Raw genomic sequence first — 27,197 nt, 5'->3', positions numbered from 1 at the left:
ATCACTCTGGCCTATTTTTTCTTACTGCTTATCATAATGTACCTCACAGGCAAAAATACATACTTTCAAATCTACATTTTCACTGGAGCAGTTCTCTGTTTCCATATGACCCTATATTTCCTTGCTATGACCCAGTTAGTAAGACAGATTGAACGATGAATTCTAATTGTGTTAACTAGTCAACTAATTCTCTCAGCTAATGAAGAGCATCATTAAATTAAGTTTTCTTTCTTTTTTTTTTTCAGCCAATAACATGTTCCTATTTTCTTCTATTGCATTTTTAGGTACCTTGGAATTATACACATTTTGTTTCTACTTTTCTGTTCTTGAAAGCTTAGTTTACTTTGATTTTTACATGCACACTGACACACCGATAAGGAGGTGAGGTTTGTGTCCTAAAGAATTTATCTTCTTACTAATTCTCAGTCTTCAGTGACTCTTCATAGAAGTAACAGACTACCCTGCTGGGTAGTCTTTCATCTATAACTATTTCTACTTCTTTTTCTTAGAAGCCTTTAAATCTTTAAAATCCTTCATTGCAATGCTTTAGCTTTTGATCATGACAAAGTATTCCTTATCTTAAGACTTATTGTCTTACAGTGTCTGAAAGCTAGAGACAAAGCCCTAGTACAGCATAAGAGTTGTAGAGACATATATCAACAGGACATGCCCTGCTCAGAATATTTTCCCATCAAATATATTGTTTTGATTACCTCTGCACACGGGTGACTACCCTATAGTCCATACTCACATTTGTTAGGAATGATGACTCACTGTCTGTATAACCTTCTGATAGAACTTTGTGGCAAAATATAAAGCAAAAAAGGAATGCAAATACCTTGTCTTTTTCAAAAGTAAATAAACAGCTTGTTTTCTCTTAGTCTTGTTTCATTAGCATCTGCATGTTAGTCACAGAGGTCTGGATATTTCTCTTTATTAATCTTAATCTGCTATTAAGATATTAAATTATTAAGTAATGAGTATTAAAAAGAGGAATGCTGTTAAGATCAGGAAAGACAGCATTATACTACAGTGAGTCCTTTGTTCCTCTGCATTTGTCTTCTTTTATCTTTACTTTGCATTTCCTCTTTCCCAACTGTTTCAGAGAGAGAAGTAACAAAGATAATCTAGTGTTTAATATTTCAGTTAGGACTGCCAGAACAAAGTTCTGTATTTCTGCCACAAACACGTCAGTACATTTCAGGGCTTTTTGGAACTTGATCTTGCTTACATGCAATTAAGATGTCTTTCCACTTATTTTAATGAAAGTGGTATTGATCTTTTAATCTGCTTACTGCTAGTTACAAGATGGGGATAATACTACTTCTTTTCCACACTCGAGCAGTGACTGTGAATGATTAAATGTCAGGATGAAAATCCATACATTTTTAAAATCAGTTATTTAAAATTCAGTGACTTACGGTTTTTCTAACTCTGTATATCAAAACTCCATAGGTAACGCAATAACAACGTAGTGCTATATGGGGAATAATACAAGAATTCGCAGTACAGCATTATATTTTCAGTTGCAATGACACATTAGTCTTTCCTGGTAAAATAGCCATCTGACATGACCACTGAAAGCTAAATGCAAGCTCCATAGTATATAAAAATCTTTTTCTATTTTTACTTTTTCACATCTGGAAGGTGTAACTATAATTACTAGGGGGCAAGGATTACTGTCTTCCATGTAATTGGAATTGGGGAGAGAGACTGATTTGAATAATATTAAATATTTTATGTGATAAGCAGCCCTGTAAACAGAAGTGAAAGTATGAAACTGTAATCTGAGGTTTTCTTTGTAGGAATAGTAAAATCAAAAGAAAATGTGACTTTCCCAGCTGCCCCATTCTGTGTTTTCAGTAATTTCTTCATTTTTACTATTAAGAGCTTTTTTTTCTGCAATACAGAAATGTCACAGAGCTTACTTGTGCAGGCTAAATGCCTGCGCGAACATGCACCAGGTACTTAATGATCTGTCCAGCTGTAAAATTCTGGCTTCCACAAAAAAATTCATTGTGTCTTCTGCAGAACTGCCTTTTGCAATGAGAATGTATGGTACTGATAAAAGCAGCTAAGACTGCCTGTGCACCAGAGATATAATAGGATTGCCAGATGTCTGTCACAAATTTTGGCAATGGAAATTTCTAATGTAGACATCTTCCAGAATTTGGCCAAGGGCAAACCCGCACATATATGCACTAAGCTGTGAGAATGCAGATTGTAAACCCTTTATTCCTGTATCCAAGTAACCTGCAGTGTAATATAGTCCTACAGTTTTTGCATTCTTCCCCCTATAAAAGCAATAAAAAAATGCAAATTCAATGTATCCTAGTAGCATGACACACTGTTATGTTCTTACTATTCTGCATGTTGAATCATTCCTCATGTGTCCTCGACCAGGTATCAGAAAGGTAAAATCCTTGGAGTATTCTCTCAAATGAGTGCTTTATTTATTTTACAGGTTTTTTTGAGTCTTAGCAATGTGCATACAGATGCAAACACGTTCATCTTTTTCTTGTTTTCTTTCTGGCTTGTTCTGACTTGTGCCTACACTGTAAAACCTTTAGAAATGTTGGCATGAAATAAGTAATCTGTTGCAGATTTACATGAACCAACACTCTTTCAGTCATCCTGGTTTTGCAGAAAGGCCTTACCATAGCGGGTGAAATATCAGCTGCTTCGTCTTGCAGAGACAAAGACTTGTGTAAAACTGGGGTAAATGGCTCTATCATGATGTTTCCAGATTCTAACTAAGAGGACAGGACCAGAGGGAAGGAGGTGTTTGCATCACGTCGATTGCCAAAGTGCATTTCAGTACTATTATTCTTCCTTACATTATTCTTACTCCCTTATGGGGAGTGGAAATATAGCAATCATAAAATTGCCTTATTGATAGGTATATGAAGCAAGACAGCGTAGTAGAGCTTTACACCCATTGCACACTAGTAAGTAATTTCTAGGGGCTGACTTGTCCATGTTTTTCTCATCTTCTATACTCACTGAAATTGATGCAGACCACAAGCAGAACGGACAGGGATAAAATGCTGCTCAATAAATTCAGGAAGAGCATAAATTGTGACTGCTCGTTATTGTTTTGGTATTAGATGTGTTAATTTTTGACTGCTATTTGCATTTTAAGCTCCAGCACCTAAATAGTGTACACTAAAAGGATTAAGAATAATAATTTTTAGACAGCAGTCTTAAGCTTTTTAGCAATATTGGGTGCTAGGGAAAACATTTATGCCATAATCACTTGATAAACACACTAAAGTACAACTCTCTCACTTCAGTGGTGGCTCTGATAGGTACTGAATGTATGCTCCAAGGTATTTTTAGCTTTAGAAACCAAGTCTTTTCATATTTACTTTGATAAGTGATTTTAGTATCGTTCTCCTGAAGACATTAAAAATGCAGAATACTTAAAACTCACTAGGATGGCACAGAACAAAATGTAATGAAGAAAACTTAATTAAAATATTAGGGAAAGATAACTTTTTTAAGGAGAATGCAAATACAAAAATATATTGTATTCATATCGGATGATTTCAAAGCATTTTACAAGGATGTTCCAATAGCACCGGAGAGATTAGTAATACAAGCATGTAGGTTCCTATTTTTTCATGATTTTTTTTTAAGAATGAGCAACCTTGGCCTAAGTTTTCGGTGTGTGGTTTTAGAGGCCTAAAACTTGAATTATAGATACAGTTTGACATCAACAAGAACTGTGTCCATTGCATTAAGGATAGACATATAAAACTGTGCACTTTAAAATCAGTATCCAGAAATGAAGGTCACTTTTGAGAATGTGTTTTCAAATTACAATGTGCTAGAGGACAATGTAAAAAAATGAAAATTTCATTTCTGACTTTCACTTTCTAGTTATTAGCATTTGCTCATAAGTTCGAGAAATAGGCACAGGGCTGCCTGTGCCAGTATGCTGTCTTCTACATATGTCTTTCTCAGCTTCCTGCTTGTACCTCCGTGTGGGCACAAATGCAGGCACATGGATTTTACATTGAAACATTTAACTCAGTTACATTTTGTGATGAATTATGCCTAAAAGTAACTGAAATTACCTACCTTATAGCTTAGATAACTCAGCAGCAGAGTTTCAAAGAGACTTATTAAAGCCACGGAAACCTTAAGTGAAGTGATAAAATATGTGCATTAATACTGGTTTCCAAAGAATAAACGACATTAAGCAGGACAATGAAAAGTAAAAGGTAATAAAAACCAGCTTTTCCATGCATCCTCTGAAACCATCTCAACTGTCAACATTTAGCATGAAGCTTAAGTATTGTCATTTTTCTGACTAAGGCACAGACTCTAACTTCAGTCTCATGGCTCTTTTACAGCACTCCAGAGAGACTACAGGGTGGCCTTTTCATGGTTTTAGAGAGCTTCATACACTGTCTGCCAGATTGTTTCTCAGGTTTCAGTTGTTCCTAAAAGGTACTGAGATCTTTGCATGAAACAGAGAGAAAGAAGCTGTAAATAACGGAAGCTAGTCAGCTCTTTACTTTTCCATAAAGATGCTATGAATGTGTGGAAAACCAAACACTTTTCTTACCATATATAATTTGGAAAGTTGAAAACAGCACAAATAATATGATTAATCATTATTGATTTTAATATTTCAATGCAACTGAGATCACCTTCTGAGCCTTAGATTATAACCTTACCACTTAGATGGTAGCAAGTAGTTAGTGTATGTAGTGTGTACTTCAAAAATATAATCAAATACAAAATAGTAAAAAAAATAGTTAAAACTTTATACAAATAAAACAACCACAAAACTTAAGTCCTTTGCACAGCAAATACTTGTATTTTAATATATATCATGGGAATATTCTATCATGAAGATGTACAAATTCAGCTGGAGCCTGATGTCAAACAAGCTCAGGATTTCTGAGTTTCAACTAATGGTCATTACTACTAAAACTTAGCAGAGTACATAATTTGCACTTACAATATCATCTAGAATTAAAAAGAGATACTCTGAATTGGAAAATCATTAAAACATGCAATCAAAATCACAGAATCCACAGGGATGGAAGGGATCTCTGGAGATCATCTGCAAGACTGGACATACTGTAGGTTGTCCAATCCCCCTGCCAAGGCAGGGCCACCCAAGAGCAGGTTACACAGGAACAGGTTTTGAATGTCTCCAGAGAGGGAGACTACAACCCCTCCTGGTCATGGAAACGGAATAGCTATTTGGAGTATCTGTTTCTCCAAATAGGTATTACTGTTTTATATAAACTCAGGCTGTATCTCAAACAAAAACAAATCTTTCTTTGCACCTATTGTATATATCCTACTGTGAATGTATGTGTATATTATACGTGCATGCACATACACATATAATCATGGAATTATAGAATAGTTATGGGTGGAAAGGACCTTTATCAGATAAAGTTATTCTAATAAGACTGAAACCATAAGCAAATAAATCTCTCAGTATTTTTAATCTGAATATCTTAATCTGGATGTCTTGGTCAAAATTTATTCAAACTGAGCATACTCTAAGCAAGGAATTCAAAGATGTTTTCATCAAGCAATTTGTCCCTTAGTAAAGTTGTATATTACACAGAAGTAGAAACTGCTCTAATGGAATTCCACTATGCATGGTGACAAAATGTAATGGTATAACCATTCTGGAAGCTTAAGGAATTCTTAGTAAAAAAACACACTTCATGGGTAGAATTCCCACAGTGCAGTGTACAAGTAGAAAAAAAAAAAGTGTTCTTAAAATGAGCAGGCTTCGGGACACTGAAGACTGAACAGGAAACTTCAAAAGATATCCAACACACAACACACTGATGTAGTGTAACTTTTGAAGCATACTCCTCCAAACGTATAGGCTTCTATATTAGGAAATAACTTTAGATTTCTAGTTCATTTAACAAGAAAGCTCATGAAGCATGTCATAAGCAATGATGAAATTTAAACTCATCACTGAAGCAAACACTGACTACTTGACTCAACAGAGCTGGATAATTCTAAGACAGAAGGCTATCTAATTCCATAGTATTTTGTTATAAATCTTAATACTTCATATTCCAAAGCCATATAAATTTAAATCACTTAGCTCAACTTATTTTTATGCTTTTGTTGTAGTTGGTCATCAAGTAAATTTCTGTGTTAATGTCAACCTTTGCAAGTATCCTTTAACATAACTAAAATGCAATAAATCAGTATTTTCTACAGTTATTAAATGGAAAGAGTTAAATTGGCCATTTAAATATTACCTGTAATCCCCATAAAGGCAAGCTTCGATTCACCCAAATAATAGGAGACCTGTTTATTACAATGAGAAAATAAATGTGAAATTAATCAAAATCTGATTAATGTTTGAACAAAATCAAGGAAGAAATTTGTACATTTGAATGGAAATTAGAGCAGCCTTATTTAAACAAATAAAAAAAATCTCAGTAATAAAAATATTTAATTAAAAGCTTTCTACTGAGCATTGACATTGCCTGTATTTCTAGTCCAGAGCCAGTCACTGAGTTCCAAAACCAGTAACACCAAAATCTTTTAGTGATATCACTGGTTGCTACTGCATGCACTATGATTCTAGAAATTATAAATCAGTTTGTGCTTTTGATTCTAGAGATGCAGGGGAATAATTCTTTGTGGTAAAAAAAATAAACTTGACAATTCTTTTGTCTGAACTTTCTGCTAGCTTTGCAACAATAAAAATATTATCTAACTCATAGAGGCTGTCATATCTTGGAAAAATCTCACGTCTTGGCATTTACTAAATTCAATGATAATAGGCACTTAATACAGTACTACTGGAATGTGGCACAGTAGTTTACTGGGAATCATTTATCACTAGTCATAATTGTTTTTTAAATAACAGCATCCATGTTTTTCAGAAAGGTACAAACACTGAGGGAATTCAGATCTTACAAGGGCATCCAATCACTGAAACAATGAAAATATTAAAGGCAGTTTTGAATATTCAGAAACACATAGTTAATTGCTTGAGGAAACATCACTATTGCATGTTAAAATTCCACCATTCTAGATGGAAATGGATTTATCTTCCTGTTTTCCTCCACTTCCCAGCATTAGGTGGATTTTCAGTTTGCTTTTTAAATTGGGAACTCACCAATCAATCGCTCCAGGTGTGTAGCTTTGATTGGAACATCTCCGGTTTAATTCCTTACTGATAGTTGTCATCCCATCCATGCAAAGTCCATTTTCATTAGCAAATGTATTTGGGAACACAATTATAAAAACATATGGGAGGAAAAGGTTATTAATTACATTAGTAAGTGTTCAATAAAATACATGCAATAGTTTGAAACCCTAGGTAATGGATATAGACAGGTTTTGAAGAAAAAAGTCGTTCTGTATGTGTGCTCTATTGGTAGATAAAGGACTGTGAAGCATTTCAGGCTACATTATTTTAAGATTTATTTTCAAAGGTGTTCCAATTTAAAAATAAAATAAATGAAACTATACTTTAAAAAGCTGAACTAAGTACACAATAAGTATGAAGATCCAGAGATACTAAAATCCTATGACACAGATAGGCTGGTATAGAAAGAGCACATATGCCTGCCATGCTCTCAACAGGAAAGACTGTACCCATCTACAATTTATAGCCTTTTGTGAGGAAGGCAGGAGGGCTGAAGAGAGCAGACTTCAGCTTCTTCAGGAACCTGCTTAGTAAGGTTCCATGGGATATAGCCCTAGACAGCAGGGGTCCCAAGACTCTTGGTTGATATTCAAGGATGACCTGCTACAAGCTCAGGAGTATTGCATCCCAACTAGAAGGAAGTGCAGCAGGAGAGCCAGGAGACCTCCTTGGATGGATAAGAAGCTGCTGAGGAAAATTTAAATTAAAAGATGGAAAAAAGGTGGAAGCAAGGACAGACGGCCTGGGAAGAAAACAGGGATGCTGTCTGGGAAGCTAGGGATGAGGTTATGAAAGCTGAGGCCCAGTTAGAATTAAACTTAGCTAGGGTTGTTAAGGATAACAGGAAGGGATTCTGCAGATATGTACTGAACAAAAAACAGACTAGGGACAACATAGCCCCCCCCCCCCGTAAGCTACAGGGAGAACTGGCTTCCCTGGATTTGAAGAAGGCTGAGGTTCTGAATGACTTCTTTGCCTTGGTCTTCACTGGCAAAGGCTCTGACAGCAACACCCAAGTCCTGGAAGGCAGATGCAGGGAATCTGAGAATTAAGACCTTGGGCCTACCGTAGGAGATGATCTGGTTTGAGACCATCTTAAGAACTTGAATGTACACAAGTCCATGGGACCTGATGAAATCCATCCGTGGGTCCTGGAGTAGCTGGCGAATGAAGTTGCAAAGCCACTGGCCATCATATTTGAAAAATCAAGGTGAAGTTCTTGATGACTGGAAAAAGGGAAATATAACCCCCATTTTCAAGAAGGGGAAAATGGATGACCCGGGAATTACAGACCAGTCAGTCTCACCTCTGTGCCTGGCAAAATCTGGGAGCAGATTCTCCTGGAAGGCATGCTAGGGCACATGAAAAATGGGAAAGGTGCTTGGTGACAGCCAACATGGCTTTACTAAGGGGAAATCCTGTCTGACAAATTTGGTGGCCTTCTATGATGGGGCTATGGAAATAACGGACGGGGTGGAGCAGTTGATGTCATCTACCTGGCCTTGTGCAAAGCATTCAACATTGTCCCACATGACATCCTTGTCTCTAAATTGGAGTATCATCAATTTGATAGGTGGACCACTCGGTGGATACAGAACTGTCTGGATGGCTGCATGAGAAGAGTTGTGGTCAAAGGCTCAATGTCCGGCTGGAAACCAGTAACAAGTGGTGGCCCTCAGGGATCGGTGTTGGGACCGGTCTTGTTCAACATCTTTGTCGCTGACATGGACAATGGAATTGAGCGTGCCCTCAGCAAGTTTGCCGATGACACCAAGCTGTGTGGTTCTGTTGATATGCTGGAGGGAAGGAATGCCATTCAGAGGGACCTTGACATGCTTGTGAGGTGGGCTGATGCCAACCTCATGAAGTTTAACCATGACAAGTGTAAGGTCCTACATCTGGGTTGGAGCAATCCCAGGCACAGCTACAGGATGAGCAAAAAGGAAATTCAGGGCAGCCCTGAAGAGAAGGACTTGGGGGTGTTGGTCAATGAGAAAATTAACATGAGCTGGCACTGTGCGCTTGCAGCCCAGAAAGCCAACCATATCCTTGGCTGCATCAAAAGAAGCGTGACCAGCAGGTCAAAAGAGGTGATCCTGCCCCTCTACTCTTGTGAGACCTCACTTGGAGTACTGTGTGCAGTTCTGGTGTCCTCAACATAAAAAGGACATGGAACTGTTAGAACAAGTCCAGAGGAAGGCCACGAGGATGATCAGGGGACTGGAGCACCTTCCGTATGAAGACAGGCTGAGAAAGTTGGGGCTGTTCAGCCTGGAGAAGAGAAGGCTGTGTGGAGACCTCTTAGCAGCCTTCCAGTATCTGAAGGGGGCCTACAGGGATGCTGGTGAGGGACTCTTCATTAGGGACTGTAGTGATAGGACAAGGGGTAACAGGTTGAAACTTAAACAGCAGAGGTTTAGATTGGATCTAAGGAAGAAATTCTTTACTGTGAGGGTGGTGAGGCACTGGAATGGGTTTCCCAGGGAGGTTGTGAATGCTCTATCCCTGGCAGTGTTCAAGGCCAGGTTGGATGAAGCCTTGTGTGATATGGTTTAGTGTGAGTTATCCCTGCCCATGGAAGGGAGATTGGAACTAGATGATCTTAAAGTCCTTTCCAACCCTAACTATTCTATGATTCTATGATTCTAAGATTCATGTAGCAGTAATTCAAGTAGGAAACTGGTGGCATCTATGTAAAAAAAAATAGATATGTATATGTGATGTTATCTTGCCTGGAACTTCTGGCACAAATCCTCCCTTCAGAGAGTTATATAAGGATGTGGGAATATATATTTGTGTAAAGGATGAAAGATATCCATGTTTGTCCTGGGATAGCAAGGTCAACAGAAAAGGATTTGCAGACCACAGATTAGTAAATGTTGTATTTTTTACTGGCTATGAGTGGGACAGGTGCTAAATAGCAACCATTAATAAGAATGCTTTATGTCTTAAGCTCTGCCCTGTACATCTGCTGTGCCTGAAGGAGTAAATAAAAGATATTCACTTCTGCAAGCATTTCAGAAAAACAGGAAATAAATATGCAGGGGGAGTCTGTGATGGAAAGCATTCCTCCCACAATTGTCACTTTAGAAAACAACTAGGCGATAATATTTTTTTGTGGCCAAGCCCTCAGTACACTGAATAGTATCTTTCATAAGGGTGTGACACAGCATCTAGAAAAGATTTTTATCCATAACACTGCATTTGTAAGAATATTTTATGGTAGTAGTTTAGGTATCAAGCTCTCAGGATCTCAAAGAGTAAAACCCCTGACATTAGTGGTATAACATTTGGGTACAGGGATGGGTTTTCTGGCATAGACAGCTTCTAAACCTAGGGTCCCAGCGTGCAGAAGTGACTGATCTGAAACTTCTTAGCCAGAAAAATGCTATACTACTCAACACATCATAAAGTATCAATACATAGGTAAAATACAAATATGGTCTCTGACTGGTGAATTGTCAAACATTTTTCCTTAGATTGAAGGAACATCTCAGGAAAGGTCTCGGCAATTAAGTAGTCTGCAAGATGCAGGAAAATCTTTACATATGAATACAAAAGCGCTGAAGCATACCTGTGGTAGAACTGCTGATATTCCAATCTGTTCTGCATACCCAAACATGACCTTGCAGTATAAAATGCTTATTTGGCCTCACTAGATTTCTCATAACAAAATATCAGCAACTTGTTCATGCCAGAAAATACCAATAACTAAAATTTCAAGTCTTTGAGTTGCTGTGCTACTATGCCTAAATCACTAAGGATGGATTTTCTCCATTACTGCTAAAGGTTTTATGAAATCTACTGCTCATTTCCTCCCTACACATTTCTTCTCCTTGAAAAATCATTCTAAGACACATGTGAGTAAAAAATAGGTTTTTTGAAGTTCTTTTCCTGTGAGATTTTTTTTTCCTGGCCCTTTTTCAGATGTTCTAATTTCTCACCATAAATTTTAACCAAAAAAAATTCTCAAATGCATCTTCTATACCTCCCGTTCACACATCCTTCTCTTATGCTCTGCTCAGTAAAGCTGATATTACTCACTTTGCTTTTGATTTGATTCTTGTAAAATACAGTATTTCTCCTGTGTACTAGTTACAGTATTACTCTCCTGTGTACTAGTTACAGTATTACCCTTACAGGCTTAACTGATTTCCAGATATTAAAATTAGAAGTCATACTTGGTCCTTTGTCTAACATTGTGTGAAGAGTGCTAGATCTATCATCCCAAGCTTAGTGATTTAATCTGTTCTTTGCTTTTTTCCATACTTAAGGCAAACAGAATCAAATCAAGTGAAAGCACAGTAAAATGCGGTGCTTATTAGTATCTAAAATTGATAAGATTCAGTATATGCAGGGTAAAAATAGAATTGAAGTATGGGACTGGATAAATTTTAAATATGGTTTCTTCTACAATTGGTGGTTGATTGTATTAGACATGAAAAAAAAAAAAAAGCAGAGTACCCAATGACCTACATAGAGTACCTGATTCGTATAGAATCCTGACACTTGTAGGTACGCACAATCACACATTGTGACCACAGGCCATCATGAGTGTAGAATGTACTTGTGGTCTCCCTCTCTTCTACGTGTATAGAGAAAGCTGAGGGTTAGAAAATTATCATCAATGCCATCCGCATGAAAGCTCAGTTTCATGTATGTCTGTCTGTCTGTTTTCAGGGTTTGGGGTTTTCAGTATAATTATTTAAGTAAAATCTTTAAAATATGGTTGCATAAACAGGCAACCAGATTATTTTAAATTTTATTTTCAGAAATATGATACATTCGAATGTTATTAAACAGTACTACCAAAATGTATGTTTGCACAACTATAGCTGATGCACAGCATCTGAGGAAAGAGACAGGATTATTTTAGCAGTAGAGTGAAAAAAGAATATTGCTATTTTAGTTCCTATTTAGTTCTTATTTCCATTCACAATGTAAGACTAGCTTTATAATTCTTTCAAAATATTTGAAAGACCAAATACCTGTAAAGAGAATATCAAATGTTTATCCGTTATACTAATTTCTGATAAGTTAAACAATGCTTTGAGAGCAGAAATAAAAAAATCCACAAACATTACCATGCAAGTCCTTGTGTAGGATCATCCAGAAGCACACGAATTATGTATAACAAACAGCTTAGTAGCTTGAGAGAAAAATTGAATAATCGTATTCTCAGACCTATTTTTAAAAGAAAATACAGGAAAAAAATCAGGTCCTCTATGGTTTCAGCCACTTTTAAAATAAATCTAAAAAGAACTAGAATAGCCATGCTGCAACAAAGCAAAGGTTGACCTAATTACAAACATGTCCCTGATATGGATGATGGGTGCATCATACAGAAGAACATAAAGAATAAGCCTGTCAGAAACACATATAACATGTCTTTCCAGATTCCAGAAATCTCTGGGTTAAGACTCAGTCAGTTTTAATGTAAAGAGCTACACAGTCATTTGAAAGCTATTCTATGCCATTCACCTTTCCTAATGCCATTCTTTTGTAGTTTTACAAGTCCATTTTCTTAAAATAGGAACCAGAATTACATATGGTATTTGAGATGCAAGATACAGCAATGCAAAGATACACTTTCAACTATTGGAAGAGGGTATATCATGGCAAGTATTTAAACATTAATACCTGAAAGACTTCATGCAGTAGATTCTGATACAGAGAATATATCCCAACTTATAAAATATGAAACTGTAGTTATTTAATGTTGAAGTTGCGTAATTATGTGTCCAGGAATCAGGGCATGCATGAATGCAGATATGCATGAGTGCACAACCGAACTGAATCAACAACTTCTATAGACTATGTGAATATTGAAATGTTCTAGCTGAAAGGATATATCATAAACGCTATCATAAAATACTACAACACTTCCCAAAAAACACAGGTCTACTGCATAAATACAGGATTCCTTCAAAGGGACTGCATGGACACTTGCTTCTATCACACAGGCAATTAATTTCAGTGCTAATTGGAGCCATAATCTACTACAGCGGTACTATTGGCCTTTTGTATTTCAATCAGATTTTGCAGTCATTAGAGGATTAGAGTTTAAATTTCTGGTTTTGTTATTAATTCAATAGTCTTATATTTTTGCCAGTACAAATGTTTGTATCTAACTCTTGGTTTTAAGTTTTCATTCACTAATTAAGTTAAAACTGTCCACTGACTAAGGTCAAGTGGTGAGAGGTCACTCTAAGCAGCAATTTTTTCAGTCTGGTGAACTGAGAGTCCAATTCTGCATGGCTCAACCCTTCTGTCCACAGCAGAATACCACTGACTGACTGAGTCTTACACAGATGCGGCTTCAATTAGCATTTAGTCATAGTAAAGGCAGTATCTTTTACTGTGGCATCGCAAGTATGTTATCAGGTCTGCTGAGCTCAATATGATTATTCCTATGCTTCAAGAACCACAGCTTCATTATGAATATGCAATGCTGTGTGCATTCATTCTCTTTTAAGGAACAAACCATAATTATCTTATGGCAATATCACATACTTTTTGACTTTACTCAGTTCTAAGTGCAAAATTAAAGCCTTTCAGGTAAAACTGATAAATCACCCTTCTTATCTAATTCCCCTCCCATTAAAACATAGTATACAGCAAAGACTGAAAAATAGATAATAGATGCCTAAATATTCTACCATTCACTTGCTGAAAGATATCTTAAGGTTTATTTCACAAAACTGCTTACTACCTTTAACTGTGAAGTTGCAGTTATCACAAGAGAACTGGATGGGCTTTTACAGAGTCTTGAAATCTGGGTTAAAATCCTGTGGCCCTGACCATGAGAAGTCCCACAGCTGTTACTGGCAATTAGGTTTGTGAGCATTAACCTAGTGACTCCTGCTCTCCTACCAAGAGTAATTAGCCATAGACTATTTATTACCCAACATGATTGAAGGGGTTGAAGTAGTAAATGGCTTCAGGGGGCTGTAAGAGATGGGTGAGTGTGTTCTTATGCTATTTGACTAGGAAGAACCCCAGTACTTTTCTTGGACAATGCTATGGGGTTTGGGTTGTTTGGGTTTTTTTTCAGCTTTTTTGAACAGTTATTGAAGAAAACATGTATTGTTTTCCTGTACTAGCCCTTTTGTGGAAGTCTGCAGGAGTATGAATGTTTGTCATAATAACAAGAAGAGAGGATAATGTTTAAAAACAAAATGAATGCACACCTCCCAGCCCCCAAAAAACACCTAACACCAAACTAATAAGAAAAGCCCATCATGATTTCTCTTCTTTACCGGTTTTATGTTGTTTAACTTTTTCTTAGGTAAGTACAAAAGTCTGCATTTGTTTCTTCTAGTTTTTAGCTGTGTAAATGCAGAAGTGTTTCACACAAAGCTTTACACTGATAATGGTCTGGTTTCAAATAATTATTTGCAATTATCTGTTGGCTTAAATGATAAGAGAAAATAGTGTTTTTCTGATTAAAACCGACATTAGTACTAAGGGACCCATGCTCTTGCTTGTTGCCTTAAAATCACTCTGAAATCTTCAGTCTGAAATAGAACTACTTATGTATTCAAATAAGTTCCACAGATCTATTCCTAGCTATGCCTAAAAGTGCTTCTCCACAGGAATGGCTGTTTCCCACAGAATATAAGACAGGGTTTTCCTGACAAATGTGCTTTCATCCAAGGGTTGTATTTAATATAGATTCATAGTGCATATCATGGATTGGGTTATATATGAAGGTGATATGCTAGGTTTTGTACCATATGTGATTGGGTTGGTTATTAAAATGCAAATATGTAAGAAAGGCTTCAAGTCCATCCTATTTCATAAGGTCACCTCTCCTAGTTCTGTATGCTTCAGCCTTTAGAAACAGGATGTGCTGTCAAAGGGAGCATATTTAGTCACCCCTATAATAAGTAATGTAGAACTACCAACTAAGTGCTCCCTCTGGCTGAAATTTTCTGTAGCCTCATAGTTGGGATGTCACATGTGAGTTGAAAGAAATGCATTTATTCCACTGCCATGGAGATCAAGGATTCCAAATATGGGAAGGAGGGTACAGTCACTAGACATAAGGTATTTAAAATAGGTTTTCATTTATTACTTCACAACAAAGAAAGCATTTCATGTTTATGCTTGCTGGCTGACTATTTTTGTCCTCTATTTTACATGCTGTTAGTGGATCAACATGGTCTGCTTGACTTTGTTTCTTCTTTTCCATTCACAGCCAGATTGTTGAAGTAGCAGGGTCATTTGCACAGAATATGTCTATGTTTTGATGCTGGTGTCTGAAACTTGTATTCAGCTACAATAGCCATAGACTGTTATCCAGTTAGGAATTGTTCAATAAGATTGTCATGTAACCATGGTGTTGCATCCTTTGCCTTCTTTAGAAGAAGAAGAAGAAATTGCTAACAGTTCAAAATCTGTTTGTTTTGTGAAATAAATATAACCATGTCAAGCATTAATGTTTCTTTCTCAGCTTGAACGAGTATTTGACTTTTTTCAGGCATTTTTAAGTACAGAGTGATACATTTTACTTTACCAGTACTGATTGTGACTTTCACTTTTATTATAAATTCTTGATGACTCTCTTAGAAGCATTTTAGGAGATTAATCCTCAGTTTTGGAGAGCTGATCTAAATTAAAGCAAAAGTAATAGAGGTAGCAGGTGAAGTTTTTATGATTACCTTCTGTTATTCCTGTCTCATAAATTTCTAACATAATTTTGATTTTTACCAAAATCATCTAAGTAGCAGCTGGCTTTAGGAGCTGAATCAAAATATAGTGTTAATGACTTATTTTGTGGTGATGGTTATCATTTATTCCCTCTTCACTGAATTGAAGCTTCATTTATTTTTTCCCTTTGAGACTTATTCTGGGCTGTGATATGTGTGGTCTTGGCAAGTACAGACAAATCGTACTAATATTTCATTTTTTTTCCCCTCTCTCTTTAAATATACGAATATTTTTAAGTATGTGTGGTGCAGTTTTGGGGGGGAAAGTGGCTGGCTGATACCTTTGTAAAATGCTTTTCATGCACTGATTGAAGTTAATTAGATATGTGCTTGCAGAAGATTGAGTGAAAGGTAGGTTGATATTAGATATAGATGAAGACTTGTTTTATCAGTTTATACAAATATTTCCAAAACCAGAATAATGAACAGACAAGTTTATATTTCATGCTACTGGTGTGTGTAAGATTTAGATCAGAATAGTATTCTCTAGAAAATTCATATAAATTCTAGAGATGACTGCTCTGGTTGACAAAACCATGTGACATTGCACTCTGATGTGTTAAATTCACTTGCAAGGTCTTGAGGATTAGCAGAAACTGCTTGTGTAGTTTTAGTTATGTTATCAGAAAATCTGCTAATATATTGCCAATTATTCCCTCAATTATAGCAATCATATCGTTAGCATGTGAAGGAAATTTTTCAGTGCTCTCACTGCATGCTGATTAAGATCTAAAGGGTAATATCTTTATTTATCAACTCCTCAAGGCCACTAAGCAACAGAATCCTCCAGTTTCAATGGAGGATTAAATAAGTATATCTGAATGAGTGCCAGCTTATTATCTTGGCAGAAGGTTTTTAGAGATTGTATTTTGGAGAATTCTGGTTGTGAGTATTTGGACAAGCACCAAGATCTGTTTGAAGGAACTTGCTAATTCTGAATGCTTTGGTTTGTGTATTTATTTATTTATTTATTTCGGTACAGTAATAATTGCTGTATTTCTTGTTTCTTTCTCCTGAAAGTTGCCTTGTTTAATGTCTAATTGTTGATTAAGCTTCTTGTATCATGAGAATCAGTAGCAGCGCTTGTGGAGTTGTAGTGGGAAATGCCATGCCCATGCCATACGCTGCTGTAAGCACAGTAAGCAAGATCATTTCCAACATGTTTTCTGCAGACTGGCGCCATAATTCAACAGTAGACAAAACATGCCTTGTATCTTAGAGGTTTTTTTCTGCCAGAAGAAGGTGCCCATAGTGACAGTGTCTCTACTAGCTGTCTACAGGAAGAACTCAATAATGTGTTTTTATTTGTAAATCTAAACCACAGCATGTTCATTTGAAATTTATCTCAGCTCTGTATGACATCATTGTGTAAGAAAATTAATCAAAATCTGTGTTTTTCCAGCAATCATCAAGCAAGCTAAACAGGAAAATTCTTGTGCTACTTGTCTATAGCATGAACCCATCCATTCTCTTTTTTATTTCAAATAAGCTTCCATATCATTCCAGTCCTTTGGACCCATATATCTCACCCAATCAAAACTTAATAGAGACATCCCAGGACAATAACTTATTATAGTTCTCTTAATATACTTAGCCATAAGCATATACACTTGGAAAAGGAATAGCCATGAATTCATACTGATTAACTCCCACGTAATTTTTGTGCTGATGATCATAAATTTACCTATTTTTATACATACAGGATCAGCAGTTCTGCCATCAAAATATGTATCTGTATATACATATTTTTTTAATCTTGCTAAGATCTAAGTAGGGAGAAAAATCTTTCACTTAAGCAAGAAGGTACTATTCAAAACCTTCCCTTCTTACAGCAAAAAGAGATTAGTGAGTCAAGTCATAACTTCATAGATATCCTTAGTAGACAGAGTTTATCAAAGCCCTGTTTTGTGGACTAGATCAGAAACAAAAAGGCTATTCTTTACGCTTTCCAGACTGCCTTTCTAGCCAGGAGTAATACTGCTTTCTAATTTAGGATGCTTCTTTATTTTGTGTCTTACTCCATTACACACTATATCAGTGATGTCAGAAGTCAAAGGCTATAAAGAAATAAAATATTTAAAAGGTGTATAAAGTCACAGGGAAAAAAGTAGAAGAGAATTAAAATCATCTGAGAAGCTGTAGTGTAATAAATTTAGAATGTAAATCTAGTTAAACTCATTTATCTCTAATGAATCACAGAATAGTTGAGGTTGGAAGAAATGTCTGGAGATCATTTTGTCCAACACCCCTGCTCAAGTAGTGTAACCCACAGCTGGTTTTCCAGGATGGTGTCTAGAGAATTTTTTAATACTTGTTTGGGGGAGACTCCACAACCTACATAAATAATGTGTGAGCAAAAATTTATTCTATGTAAGCACAGAGAGTATGAAATTTTTCTTCGTGCATGTCCTTTCTTTATTCTATGCATACTGATGCTTTGTACATATTCTCTTCATGTTGGCCAAAGTGCAATAAGTTTCAAGTGTGCTAATACAGAATAAGAAACCTATTTAAAATAAAAACATCTTAAGAAATAATATCTCTTACAAACAGGAGATCTTATGGTCTATTTTTTTTTTTCTTTTAGGTTATCTACTCTCCCAAATTTTGTTTATCTGAGTTTTTTTTTGATTGGAATACCAAAAAAGTAGTTTGCTTTTTTCTCCTTTCTGTCCTTTCTCAGACACAGAGCCATGGACCTGTCTTAACTGTATTACAAAGGCCAAAATATATTTTTTCTCTTCCAAAAGCTTTATGTATGAAACTATTGTAATTTGAGTTCTTTAGAAGTGTAGGACAAACGGAGGTAAATTCAATAGTGCTACACGGACATGAAGGAAAATTTCAGTCAGTTGCTGCTCTTCCCTAGATATGAACTCCACCAGTATAACCAAGATTTTATAATAATCAATCTGCTTGGACAAGCTACATGGATGTATTTAAAAAGATTAATATCTTAGTCCCTCCATATTACTTTCCTATATTATGACCTGTGGTATCATGTTCAGGAGAAGGAGGTATGTCCTTCCCATTACTTTCCTTTCCAAATTTTGGGGGGTGTTTTAATAGAGATCAATTTTAAAATTTCTTTAGGAATACTTAATAAAACTGAACATTTCAAAAACACTCGGTACTTCTGAAGCTTTTTTCCCTCCAGTATCTTGGAGGCTATTTGATTTCCTAGACATAAGGTCATGACTTGCCAATGAGCATTGTAATGTCACATCCATGCAAATTAGTCAACCTGATCACAATACAGAAATAAAACCATGTCACTGGGTATTTGAGTCTACAAAATAAAGACATTATTTTTTAATACTTTCTGAATTTGTAAAACTGGGATTTTTATCTGAAAACACAGATATCTATGGGATAAAATTTTAGCTCAGAAGAAAATCCATGATAACTTTGCTGTTGCCTTCAGTGGAACTGGATTCTACTCAAAGTATCACAATTATGCTTAACAGAAATTAATTCAACTGCTTACTTGATCTTTGGTTTTTGATGAAGAAGAGCTTTAGTCTCTCTTTAAATGTATTTTCATTCATATAGAATTCAACTTGCACCCTGAAATATAAAAGGTAGTATTAGAATTGAATATTAAAGATAAGTATTTTTTTTAATTTTCTCTCTTAATTTGTTCTTTATATAAAACTGAAGGAACAAAGAGAGTATTCAGCCAAAAGCTCACTGAATTTGAATGACTGATGTTGAAGATTAAAAAACAAACAAAACCAAAAAAACAAAAAAAAGGAAAACAATCCTTATCCCATTTACATGCAGAATCATTTTCTTGTTACTTGGACACTCTATACTTCAAAATCAGAAGCATCTACATTTTGGTATTTTCATTGGAAGACTGTTCTGCCTCCACCAAATAAACCACCTCTCTGTATTTTGCTTTTGTCACACGGAAATACTGAGGCTTGAAAGCAAAATTATGTTGCAGTCATACAATATTATACAGAAAATAATCCCCTTATTATATTAAAAAACAGCAACATTTTTACTCTTCCTTCCCCCTGGATCTGCCAGAATGTATTTCATGTTTCTGTCCCTAAATTCAGTCTGAGTATAGCTCATGCAATAGTTCTACAGACTAGAAGAGAGAACTGTTACAGAGGCTTGCAAGGGGAAATTATATGCAATAGTCGTATAGAATGGCCATTCCAGGGCTCTGGAGATGTACTGCTTGCTGTAAGATAAGTACAGCATTAGTTCCATTTCTCCTTAACTCCCTACTCTACCCAGCTGGCTCTCCCTCACCAGTCCCACCACTCCTCCAGCAATGAATCACTTTAACCCCAGCACAATTTTGATGTCTTCCTGAGAAGTCAGTCCTCACTTAGAGAACTATTCTACTGGTGCTAAAGAATAAAGTAATACCACAAAAGTGAGTTACTTCCTTATGTCTCTGTCTCTCTGTATACCATCATGTGTTGCAAAATTGCATATACCTTTTCTGTGTGTAGGCATACTTGCCTTTATCTCTGTAATTCTTTTCAGCAATCTTTCATCAAGTGACTCTACTTCAGTTACTTATTCTTATCTGTACTATTGTATTTTTCAAACAGGACTCTAACTTTAGTTTTTCTTTTCTTGCATGTGAAGCCTTTTCTGAAACAATTTCTGTATAATCTAATGTTATCTATAGTCTCTCTCTTCCCCTCAAATACTTGTCTAATACCACATATGTGGTATGTACACTTACAGAATTGGAGGATTATTTAATTAAGGGCCCAGAATGGATCCATCCAGAATGGATGGCATCTCAGGTAATGTGACTTTTTCATTTTTGCTTATTTACTACCACATGCTTAGGCATATTACTTTGTAGAATAGGGTCAGTATGTCATAAAAAGAAGGCTTTCTATGGCTCAGTGAGGTCAGTTAATTTTAGCTAGTCATTTAGCTTTGGTATGGTTTATCGTAGTACTCCTTGTAGAATTGAGAATTACACTGCTTTCTCTGCAGAGGAAGGAAAAACGTAACCTTATTTTTAAGAATCTATATTGGAACTAAGCTCTAAAGCTTACAGAACTCTATATTTATTCTGTGCAATGGCATGTTTGACACAGGGGTTAGAGCAACACCTACCCAAGATCATCTTTTCTGCCCTATCTGGTTCACTCCACTGTGATCAGATCTTTAAGCAGTTGGAATTAAAAAGGAGGAACCCACCTCCCCTCTGCTTTAAATGGAGAGTAGCTCCAACTGCATATTTCAAAGAGCTTGGGCACAGAGGAATGTCTTAGAAACTGCCACAAAACTAAAGTAAAACCCATTAGATGAAGAGCAACTTGTTTCCGGGCTTCTATTGAGCTTAAATATAGACTAAGTGTTGTGCTGTTCAAGACTGAAGGAGTCACTGCCAAATAAAAGAAGCACAACTTAGTTAGTAAACTTAAGGAAGTTAAGGAAGGATAACCAGAGGTTAATCAGTAGGTTAGCAGGTTTGTGGGACCCTGAGCTCTGCTTCAGTTCTTTTCTGCACATTTCCCAAGGTACCTACTATCAACGCAGTGACAGTTTTACTGGGAAATCTATCCCATCATTTGGCAGCTGCCACATGCTAAATATATACACATAACTGTCAAGGACATATTTTAGTAGGTAAACAGTGGTACAAGCTATTGAAGTAAGGGATGTTTTTAAAAGGTGAACTATATCGGTGATCTTTTTTATGCATTTTAAACTAGTCTCTCAGATTTTTTAGTCAGAAAATTACAGTAGTCATTTATCATGAAAGAACAACATGTTAACAGTAAGCCATCATTTAATGACAATAAGGAAAGAGGGTGTGGGAGCTAATCACCCTCCTATCACTACAATTCTGAATTGCTCTGATAGCCTTTTAACAGCTGTCTACTTCTCTTTACTCAGCAACCTGTGCTCACAGCAAACTAGGATTCCACAGTGCAGCAGTTTCCATGGCAAAACAGATTATGAATGCTGCTAATACCACTTATGTGGCTCAACTCCTCTTTCCCCTGACTTTTTTAAACTTCAGCAAAAACTGTGGGGCTTCTACATTTGCAGGAAATACATTATTGTGTATGTATAACCAGTGGAAGCTTTCATAATAAATGATACAGACAGAGAATATTTCACTTTGTTTCTTAAAGGTTACTATGTAACAAGTAAAGCTGGAATGAACTGGTGAAAGAGCCACTGGCAGAGATAAGGACAGAAACCTCCAGATACTATTCCTTTCCAGTATTCTGCTTTTGATTTTTATAGTGAAAACCCATTCTACTTTTGCTTTAATCTTTTAATAATTAAAATTCTACTTGTTTTATATGCTCTTTTCTGTATTTTTCCCACTATGAAGTGTAACCTAAAAAAGGAGTATTTTGGGAACATAACTGAAATTCTGAAAATGTACAAATATATGACTAATATACCTGTGGCAAAACCAACTGAAGTTATGATTCTCTTGAAAGCACAGTGTGCTTTTGGTTCTTCTAACCTTCTTCTTAAAATTTAATACTACTAACAGTAGTCTTCCGTAGTTTAAACCCAAAGAACAGCGATGTCAATGGAATCTTGCAAACTGCAAGAAGCACCTTGAAGTACACGAAGTACAAGTATACATTGCACTCTTCTAATTCAGTCAAGATGTAACTTGAGTAGTACATTTTAACGTAATACAAATACAGCAGGAAAATACTAATTCATGCCAAGAACACTAATGCAAAGCACTTCTCGTGACTTTAAATAACTGGGACCAATCTGTCTGCACTCCAGTTACTTAACTAATTTTGTCTGCATTTTTTCCATTGCTATTTACAATGTCATCCTAACTCCATACCCATGCTTTCCTATAGTAACAATATTACCTTGCACCCTCAGATCTACAAAATTGTCTTTTGTGTTAGAAAATAGTGTATTTGGCTAAATTAATCCCTTAAAAAATGGAAGTATAAGTGGATTTCTCACTACATGCATGCTAGGAGCTGTAAATATTTATGTTGACTACTTCTGTGATTCTGTGATTCTGTGATGACATCAGAATCAAGAAAAGTTGTTAATTGTAGAACTAGAGCCAATCTGCAGAAAAGTATATCAATTTAAGTCAGTCTTTATGGGAAGGGACATTTCATGTTTTTCCTACAAAAAAAAAAAGCCTTGAAATATAGAAAAAATATTTTTAATTGTGATTCGCCAATCCAATACATGTGAAATCCTGTTAGATTACAAACCTGAAAGTTTATTATGTAGTGTGTAGATCAGTGCTTAGAAATTAAAAATATGAAGTGCTGAACTGAGCTGATATTGTTAGAGCTTATTTTACATTAAGAAACAAGAAAATGGGTATTTTTTTCTCATAGCTTTTAATAAAAGGTGAATGTACTTTAATGATGGCTGTCTTGCATAGCAGCTCTCAAAGTTTTGTATGTTCTGAAGCACTCAGAACTCTGATTTGTTTAGAGCTTCACAGAAAAATGGTCACTTGATTTTCTAGGCCTGCTTGTTCTGTCACAATCAAAGACAGATCAAGACCACTTGTTGAATGATAACTTATCATATCATGCTGAAGGAAATGGATGTAAGACACTACTTTTCCGTTACTGATTCTTAACTTCGGGAGGCCTTCTGTTCATTTCTGGGAGGAAATCAGTCATCAGTTGCACAGGTCATGATGAACACTGACCAGATGAAGTTCAGAGTTTTTTACTTTGTCTCCATGCTAAATGACTGCACCCCAAAACAAATGGTAGTAATTGTGGAAAGGAGGGTACTTCGTCTTTGCCTGTGCGAAGGAAGGGTGCTTCCAATCAGTGTTGCCTCCCATTGATTGGAAGTACAGAAAAGATGCTAATTCATTTGCAGCCTCCTAATTTGGTACTCTATTCTAGCAGTGAGAGCAGGATATGCAAGAGTTTTGGAGATCAGCGTCTCAACATTTTTCTGGGTGCTTTAGGATATAGTCTTTAAAAGACACATGGCTACTGAAGCCGTTTGCTGTGCACTATGCTGATAAAATCTAACATTTGCAATATGACACTGCATTTTTTTAAAGATGAACTCTAATAACCGTAGAACAATTACAACTGACAGGTATAAGGTCTTTTTCTGATAGGGGATTTTATCTGTTACAAATAAATCAATTAATATTTTCAAGATCTCTGCAGAACTGTGCTTGTGCAAAATTGTCTTCTAGATTCTTTATAATATCTAATGTTGTGAACGTACATAACAAAGCACAGGTTCTACACCTTCTAACAGTTGTCTTGTAGTATGCCACCTATTACCTCTTTATTTTTCCAAACTAAATTCTTGCAGTACTTCTCTAGAACAACTTATGCAGTGTAATTGTCTGGTCTAAATTTCAACTGCCATGTGACAAACCTGTTTGGTCATCTTAATACTTATAGTATATGCTCTGACATCTGTTCCTGGGTGTTTCTTTTGTTCTGTTCTTTCTATGTATATATTTAGTTAAAGGTTACCTTCTAAACTAGTGAATCTGAGTTAATATATCTAATATAAGTTTTTCAGACATACTTCTTTTCCCTTGATTATGTAACTGGATGTTACCATAGCTAATGGATTTGCAGAGATTGGGTGTTATCAGTGTCATCGTAAAAATTCTTTGCATTGATAAAGATAGAAATAGCATGAACTGAGTTGAGTTTAATCACAAGTTACAGGATAAAGGATCAATGATGTATAAATAACTTCGTAGCTTAGAACTGTATGTGTGCTGAGACCCTTTTTTACTGTATCTTTCCAATAAGCACTGCTTGTTTCAATTGAAAGAAATCCAAGATAGCATCAGAAAATAGGCCAAGCTGAAATGTTCAGGCTGCACAAAGTAAAAATTTGCACCTGCAACCACAAGAAAGTATTTTCTAGGCAAAAGCAAGCTTTTGTAATTGTTCAAGTGAAAATACTAAAAATTGCAGCCCCTAATTAAAATTTCTTCATTACAATTTAATAGAATATGTGTATCTAGAATATCTCTTAAAATCCGATAGTGAGCCAGCTTCATGCTCCTTTTTACAATCATCTGGCCCCAGTTATATAAAACTGTCTTCATGAAATCTATACAGGTCCATGGCAGTAATTTAATATTACCGCCACAGAAATATGAAATTACATTATTTTTTGAACTCTTCTGTGCAAAACATCATCATTTTTTCCATTCCTCTGAGGGAAAGATGTTTAAGAGAAGACTGATAGCAAGCAGCTGAGACTCAATAGTAGGTAGCATGCATGCTTTTTAATCAAATAATAGTACTTAAAAAAAAATAAAAATCCTCCACTCACAATCAGTCTTGCAAATTCAAAAAGGAAATGATTACTTCAGTCCCAGACCCATGAAAACCAGTGACAGCTTCACCATTCCAGTAATGGCGTGGTAATAAATGAATTTGCAATATGCATTTTTTGTCATTAGAAACTTTTTTTTTACTTGCTTTTTATGTTGCTTTACTTTGGGGAACAGAAACTGCAGAGCATCTCCCTCCATTTTAGTGGCCCTGCAAACACCAAACACTTGACTTTTTCTGCAAATGCACTTTCCTATTGCAAATCTGTTGCTTGATGTTAGAAAGTCAATAAACTATATGTGAATGATTCATTAAGAAATCGTGGACTTTTAAGCTAAATCTTGCAAGAAAAGTCACACAAGGAAGATACTTGACAAGTATGGTAAAACTCCTTCTCCCCTCCTCCCCTGTAAGAGTACAATGGGAGGAAGCATAAATATTTTAAAGTGAATTTACTGCATGTGAAAACAGCTTTTTTTTAACCTCTGGGCAAAAATACTTCATTAATAGGATATACACAGCACAGAACTACTGCAATGAAAATCCATTATGTGAGGCCTTTTAACTGTGCAAGTCCAAGAACTCTGAGTAATGGGGTATGCTTCATGAGGTTTGATTCCAGATGCTGTTCAGTTGTATGTAGTTGTGCTAATTAATCATACCTGAGTAGCAGGAATGTTCATTGTGGTTTATTAATAATGTTGGTGACTGCTCGTCAAAAGGAGACTTGAAACAAACTTGGTAAATACCAAGCATACTGTGATAACACCTTTCTGCTACTGTCAGCTTGGATTTAACTCTTTATTTAGACTGTAAAGAGCAAAAGACAGAGTAACCCATTAAAATCTACCATGTATTTGTACTTTTTTCCACTCAAATCTTGTTCTCTCTTCACCATGACAATTTCCCTATTGCTTTCCTAAAATTCTTCTGTACCAATTTTCTCTTTGCCATTCAAAACATTTAATTTTTGTTTCAGGTTTTATTTTAATAAGTTTGGGTTAAGTTTGCATGCTCCCCATTTAACAATTTTCTCTTATAAAGCAAGCAGCTAAACACTATGAGGGACATTGTCATGGAGATTATCCAGATATAGAAACAGGTGTCCAGATAAATAAGTCTTAAGCTGTTCTAGTAGATTTCAGTCATCTTTAGAATAGCAAATAAATAAAGATCTTAAAGACAAATTGCTCACTTCAGATATAGCAGTTTACACGTACACACCTTTCTTATATATGAAAAATGACTGCTACTGCTTAACCCAGGACACAGAGAAATCTAAATCACTATTCACTTAAACTCCTCATCTGTAAGGCAAATGTATGTCAGTAATCAGGTACTGCTCCTTTGCAAGTTATCTTTTTTCTTTCTTGCCATTTTTCGAGATCGCATTTTTTCAAAAGCAGCAAGTAGAACTAAGCTGAGAGCTGTTAGCACATGGCATCCTCACAGATCAGATTGCTTATCTCAATTTTATTTTTACTTAAAAAAAAAAGAAATAAAGATTTCGTTTTCTGAAAATGCAGCAGAAGGGAGAAGAACTAAAAAAGAGCAGATGGATAGGAAAAAAAAAGGAACAGAAACCCTTTGTGGGTGAATCCCAATCTCTCATTTTTTAAGTATCACATCACCATGAATAAAATATCATTTTATACTTTTAAATATGACTCATTAATAAGTTACCTGAAACAGAGACCCAACTTCCTAGCAGGTCTGATGCAATGACCACTTATATCAATGGAAAGAATCTATTTACTCAGAGCTGAGTAAAGTAATCAAATAGTAAAAATATTCAAATTAGGTATTTTCCTATTGCTTTAAGTACGTAATTACTATTTTTCTACCAAAATGAAAGCCATTTTTTGCTATTTCAATTATACACTGTATTTTACATAAAACTGGCAGGTCAGTGTAAGGTTCAGAAAAGCATATATATTGATTCTTCTCTAATGTAATTCCACAGCCTTTTGTTATCATCTCGCTTTATTACTTCTGTTTGCTGGCTTTTCTGCTTTTGTTGGTTTTCTGATTTGGTTTGACTTTTATTGAATTACT

At 35.7% G+C, this 27,197-nt stretch overlaps 1 protein-coding gene across 4 annotated transcripts in view; it reads right to left on the bottom strand.

Moving 5' to 3' along the window:
* KCNT2 (potassium sodium-activated channel subfamily T member 2) overlaps positions 1–27,197 on the bottom strand; it is a 131,248-nt gene that overhangs the window by 77,980 nt on the left and 26,071 nt on the right. For all 4 annotated transcript variants that reach the window (XM_034063972.1, XM_005140966.2, XM_013130602.2 and 1 more), the window contains exons 2-5: positions 19,355–19,434; positions 12,241–12,340; positions 6,255–6,303; positions 4,084–4,143 (exon numbers count right to left, since the gene is read on the bottom strand). In XM_034063972.1, the coding sequence (XP_033919863.1) occupies positions 4,084–4,143; positions 6,255–6,303; positions 12,241–12,340; positions 19,355–19,434 (289 nt within the window). The remainder of the gene's footprint in view (positions 1–4,083; positions 4,144–6,254; positions 6,304–12,240; positions 12,341–19,354; positions 19,435–27,197) is intronic.

Source organism: Melopsittacus undulatus, chromosome 6 (assembly GCF_012275295.1).
Source record: "Melopsittacus undulatus isolate bMelUnd1 chromosome 6, bMelUnd1.mat.Z, whole genome shotgun sequence".
Lineage (NCBI taxonomy): Eukaryota > Metazoa > Chordata > Aves > Psittaciformes > Psittaculidae > Melopsittacus > Melopsittacus undulatus.
Note: the sequence above shows the minus strand (reverse complement) of the source record. Positions and strands in the feature narration are given on the sequence as shown.